General features: G+C 53.2%; 1 protein-coding gene across 1 annotated transcript; it reads right to left on the bottom strand.

Annotated features, from left to right (window-relative positions):
• Window positions 1-1,241: 1,241 nt before the first annotated feature.
• On the bottom strand, window positions 1,242-4,949 carry LOC117475787 (extensin-like). Its single transcript, XM_034122132.1, has 2 exons — window positions 4,886-4,949; window positions 1,242-4,075 (listed from the first exon to the last, which is right to left on the bottom strand). The coding sequence occupies exons 1-2, from the start codon at window positions 4,947-4,949 to the stop codon at window positions 1,242-1,244; spliced, it is 2,898 nt and encodes a 965-aa protein (XP_033978023.1).
• Between the last annotated feature and the right edge of the window lie 885 nt (window positions 4,950-5,834).

Genomic DNA, 5,834 nt, shown 5'->3' on the forward strand with positions numbered 1-5,834 from the left:
CAATATCTCAAAATCCTGACTTTTTTTTCTGAACATGGGGCTGAGAACCAGATGCATCATGGGACTTTATAGACGGAGGTTAAGATGTTATGGCGCATTTCCACTGCAGCACGTAGCACGTTTTTCTTTGCGTTTCCTCTAGGGGTAGTTCCGGCTCAGGGCTACTTTTTCACCTTTTTACTGGCCCTCCAAAATCGAGGTTCTTACCGGGCCAACAACCGGGCTGAATATGCTAAACTAGTGACGGCAAGGGGGCTACAACTACAACAACATGAACATATGTTACCGTGATGTAATTGTAATACACGTTTCTAAATGATGAAGTAACAACATACTGATACCGGTTAGTAACAACCATGAATTAATGCTTTGACAAGTCTGCAGACAGACGGCAGGAGAGACACCTTTTAAAATGCGTGTTTTCTGAATGGAGATCGGATCGATCAGGCTAAGCTAACGTTGTAGCTGCTCCGTCCACACTCACAACAACGGCCTATACAGACATAAATAAAGCAGCGACTGTATTCTCCATGACACAGGCAGTCTGTGGTTTGTACTTGTTCAACTTCTGTCTAGTTTCTGAACAGATATGAGGAGCTGTGAGCTCTGAGTGCTAACAGCTAACGGCTGTGTTGGTTTTGTGTTTCTCATTGAAGGTGACGTCACGGCTCCGCCTACACTGCGTTACTATAGTTACTACCCCAGCTACTAAACTGTAATGGAAACGTAGCATAAAGTGAGCCTGGCCTACCAAGGCCTAACTATACCGTACTAAGCCGTGCTAGGCCCTGCAGTGGAAATGTGCCATTAGAGGAGATATTTAGCTGTATTTCACCCCGAGGAGTTTTACTGTCACCAAAGCAAAGTATGGGTATCAATAAAGAAATGTTTAACCAGAAACGTGAAAAAACAGAAAATGTGTTGACTTTTTTCTGAACATTCAGACTTTTTTCTCTAAATTCTGACTTTTTTTCTCAAGATCTAAAAATTCTGACTTTTTTCTTAAAATCTCAAAACCCTGACTTTTTCAAAAAATTCTGACTTTTTTTCTCAAAATGGGGCTGAGCACCAGAGGCATCATAAAATACGAGTGTGGAGTTGGGGAATTAAAATAAGTTCTTTATTAAATTACAGAATTTAGGGAACAATAATGAGTGCGGAGTGTTGGGAAAGTAAGATGAGTTACGATGTTTAGATGGGGGTGGTTGGGAACTAAAATGAGTCGACTTTAGGGAACTTTCTTAATCCTGAATGATGGGGGGGGTGTTGGGGAGCCTGAATGATGGAGGGGCGTTGGGGAGCCTGAATGATGGGGGGGTGTTGGGGAACCTGAATGATGGGGGGGTGTTGGGGAGCCTGAATGATGGGGGGGCGTTGGGGAGCCTGAATGATGGGGGGGGCGTTGGGGAGCCTGAATGATGGGGGGGTGTTGGGGAGCCTGAATGATGGGGGGGGTGTTGGGGAGCCTGAATGATGGGGGGGTGTTGGGGAGCCTGAATGATGGGGGGGGCGTTGGGGAGCCTGAATGATGGGGGGGGCGTTGGGGAGCCTGAATGATGGGGGGGGTGTTGGGGAGCCTGAATGATGGGGGGGCGTTGGGGAACCTGAATGATGGGGGGGGCGTTGGGGAGCCTGAATGATGGGGGGGGTGTTGGGGAACCTGAATGATGGGGGGGGTGTTGGGGGAGCCTGAATGATGGGGGGGTGTTGGGGAACCTGAATGATGGGGGGGCGTTGGGGAGCCTGAATGATGGGGGGGTGTTGGGGAGCCTGAATGATGGGGGGGTGTTGGGGAGCCTGAATGATGGGGGGGGCGTTGGGGAGCCTGAATGATGGGGGGGGTGTTGGGGAGCCTGAATGATGGGGGGGTGTTGGGGAACCTGAATGATGGGGGGGCGTTGGGGAGCCTGAATGATGGGGGGGTGTTGGGGAGCCTGAATGATGGGGGGGTGTTGGGGAACCTGAATGATGGGGGGGCGTTGGGGAGCCTGAATGATGGGGGGGTGTTGGGGAGCCTGAATGATGGGGGGGGTGTTGGGGAGCCTGAATGATGGGGGGGTGTTGGGGAGCCTGAATGATGGGGGGGTGTTGGGGAGCCTGAATGATGGGGGGGTGTTGGGGAGCCTGAATGATGGGGGGGTGTTGGGGAGCCTGAATGATGGAGGGGTGTTGGGGAGCCTGAATGATGGAGGGGTGTTGGGGAGCCTGAATGATGGGGGGGCGTTGGGGAGCCTGAATGATGGAGGGGTGTTGGGGAGCCTGAATGATGGGGGGGCGTTGGGGAGCTTGAATGATGGGGGGGTGTTGGGGAGCCTGAATGATGGGGGGGGTGTTGGGGAACCTGAATGATGGGGGGGTGTTGGGGAGCCTGATGATGGGGGGGTGTTGGGGAGCCTGAATGATGGGGGGGTGTTGGGGAACCTGAATGATGGGGGGGCGTTGGGGAGCCTGAATGAATGGGGGGGTGTTGGGGAGCCTGAATGATGGTGGGGCGTTGGGGAGCCTGAATGATGGGGGGGTGTTGGGGAGCCTGAATGATGGGGGGGTGTTGGGGAACCTGAATGATGGGGGGGTGTTGGGGAGCCTGAATGATGGGGGGGGTGTTGGGGAACCTGAATGATGGAGGGGTGTTGGGGAGCCTGAATGATGGAGGGGTGTTGGGGAGCCTGAATGATGGGGGGGTGTTGGGGAACCTGAATGATGGGGGGGTGTTGGGAACCTGAATGATGGGGGGGTGTTGGGGAGCCTGAATGATGGGGGGGGTGTTGGGGAACCTGAATGATGGGGGGGTGTTGGGGAGCCTGAATGATGGGGGGGTGTTGGGGAGCCTGAATGATGGAGGGGTGTTGGGGAGCCTGAATGATGGGGGGGTGTTGGGGAGCCTGAATGATGGGGGGGTGTTGGGGAACCTGAATGATGGGGGGGTGTTGGGGAGCCTGAATGATGGGGGGGTGTTGGGGAGCCTGAATGATGGGGGGGTGGTTGGGGAACCTGAATGATGGGGGGGGCGTTGGGGAGCCTGAATGATGGGGGGGTGTTGGGGAGCCTGAATGATGGTGGGGCGTTGGGGAGCCTGAATGATGGGGGGGTGTTGGGGAGCCTGAATGATGGGGGGGGTGTTGGGGAACCTGAATGATGGGGGGGTGTTGGGGAGCCTGAATGATGGGGGGTGTTGGGGAACCTGAATGATGGAGGGGTGTTGGGGAGCCTGAATGATGGAGGGGTGTTGGGGAGCCTGAATGATGGGGGGGGGTTGGGAACCTGAATGATGGGGGGGTGTTGGGGAACCTGAATGATGGGGGGGGTGTTGGGGAGCCTGAATGATGGGGGGGTGTTGGGGAACCTGAATGATGGGGGGGTGTTTGGGGAGCCTGAATGATGGGGGGGTGTTGGGGAACCTGAATGATGGAGGGGTGTTGGGGAACCTGAATGATGGGGGGGCGTTGGGGAGCCTGAATGATGGGGGGGCGTTGGGGAGCCTGAATGATGGGGGGGTGTTGGGGAGCCTGAATGATGGGGGGGTGTTGGGGAGCCTGAATGATGGGGGGGGTGTTGGGGAGCCTGAATGATGGGGGGGTGTTGGGGAGCCTGAATGATGGGGGGGCGTTGGGGAGCCTGAATGATGGAGGGGTGTTGGGGAGCCTGAATGATGGGGGGTGTTGGGGAGCCTGAATGATGGGGGGGTGTTGGGGAGCCTGAATGATGGGGGGGTGTTGGGGAGCCTGAATGATGGGGGGGTGTTGGGGAACCTGAATGATGGGGGGGTGTTGGGGAGCCTGAATGATGGAGGGGTGTTGGGGAGCCTGAATGATGGGGGGGTGTTGGGGAGCCTGAATGATGGGGGGGTGTTGGGGAACCTGAATGATGGGGGGGTGTTGGGGAGCCTGAATGATGGGGGGGGTGTTGGGGAGCCTGAATGATGGGGGGGTGTTGGGGAGCCCTGAATGATGGGGGGGTGTTGGGGAGCCTGAATGATGGTGGGGCGTTGGGGAGCCTGAATGATGGGGGGGTGTTGGGGAGCCTGAATGATGGGGGGGTGTTGGGGAGCCTGAATGATGGGGGGGTGTTGGGGAGCCTGAATGATGGGGGGGTGTTGGGGAACTCTGGAGTGTGACGGAGGACCCGATGCAGACTGGGGCCTCAGGCCGGGGTTATTGGCCCCTCAGTGGTGGTAAAGTCTGGGGGAGGAGGGTCCGTAACTCTCAACACTAAGGCATCCTCTATATTCTCTGCAGTCAAAGTCAACTTTAGTGTTAATCTCTCAGTTTGGACACAGAGAGATCGAAATACCGTTTCCAACAATCCAGAATACAAAAATACAAATATGTATAAAATATGTATATCCTATATATACACAATCAACAGACACATTTATACATCTGCACACGTTAAGATAAACACACAACAATCAATAAATACAGAATAACAGTCACTTCAATATCTTTGGGAATGTGTGTGTGTGTGTGTGTGTGTGTGTGTGTGTGTGTGTGTGTGTGTGTGTGTGTGTGTGTGTGTGTGTGTGTGTGTGTGTGTGTGTGTGTGTGTGTGTGTGTGTGTGTGTGTGTGTGTGTGTGTGTGTGTGTGTGTGTGTGTGTGTGTCTGACCTGGAAACACTGAAGAAGAGAGCAAGGAAACAGAAGAAGAAATGTTCCTGCAGCCCAAACAACACGCTTGTCTCCACCCGCCCTGACCGGACCCCGAGGACGTTCAGCTGCCCTGACGCCACCTCTCAGGAATCTGTGTGTGTGTGTGTGTGTGTGTGTGTGTGTGTGTGTGTGTGTTTCTCTCTGTACTCCCTGTCATGCTCCAGCAGTTTCCTCCCGCCCTCACCTGCTGTTAAACACAGCCGGTCACCGTGGTAACGCTCCAGAGACAGAAAACAAACAGTGCTTCAGATCCTCTCGTTTCATCAGCGTTTGGATCTCATCCCCAGAAACACTGTGATGCATTCAGGGGCGGCTCGGAAATCACAGACACTTTAGAGTTAGGCATGCAAGCATGCACTTAGGGTGATCATAGAGTAGGGATTTAAGAGAGTATAAAGGGTTTAGGGAACTTCAATAAGGGCATAAGGGAACTTAAGAGAGTATAAGGGCATAAGGGAACTTAAATAAACTTAAATAAGGAAACTTAAATAAACTTAAATAAGGGAACTTAAATAAACTTAAATAAGGGAACTTAAATAAGGGCCTAAGGGAACTTAAGTGAGTATAAAGAGATTAGGGAACTTAAATAAAAGTTGCGTTCGGGAACTTAGGTAAGTAAGACACGTTGTGCCTCTCCACCTCTGCTCCTTACTTCTTACCTGCTACCCTTTCCCTCACCCTATCCTAAGGGAGTGCATGCACGTAGACACGTTAGTTTAGCTGCTATAGGCTTAGACTGTCGAGGGACACCTCACTTCTTCCTTCTCTCTGTCTGTACCTGTGTACTCTCATGTTCCCAATAACCCAGCTTCCCCAAATCTCTTTTTGGTGTCTATCTACGCCGGGATCCTGAGTCGTGGCTGATCCTGAGTCCTGAGTCCTGAGTCCTGGATCCTGAGTCCCGAGTCCTGGACTCTGAGTCGTGGCTGAACCTGAGTCCTGAGTCCTGAGTCCTGATCTGAGTCCTGGACTTGGAGTCGTGGCTGAACCTGTCTCTGTGGTCCTGCCTGACTCTCATCATGCTACTTCCTGATGGCTCCCACAGGATTGTTGACATCCTCGTGGATTCATCTTCTTATTACAGACACAAGCATTTCCAAACATGTGGTCTACCTACGCTGTGAAATGTATTATCTCTTTGATTGACACACGGCATCTATTGCACATGTGTCCGTCCTGGGAGAGGGA

This window comes from Trematomus bernacchii, unplaced genomic scaffold, assembly GCF_902827165.1.
Source record: "Trematomus bernacchii unplaced genomic scaffold, fTreBer1.1, whole genome shotgun sequence".
NCBI classification, from domain to species: Eukaryota; Metazoa; Chordata; class Actinopteri; order Perciformes; family Nototheniidae; genus Trematomus; species Trematomus bernacchii.

Coding starts and splice junctions, on each gene's coding strand:
- LOC117475787 (XM_034122132.1), bottom strand. CDS start 4,949: ATGCATCACAGTGTTTCTGGGGATGAGATCCAAACGCTGATGAAACGA. Junction 4,076..4,885: donor ACGAGAGGATCTGAAGCACT/GTTTGTTTTCTG, acceptor CCCATCATTCAG/GCTCCCCAACACCCCCCCAT.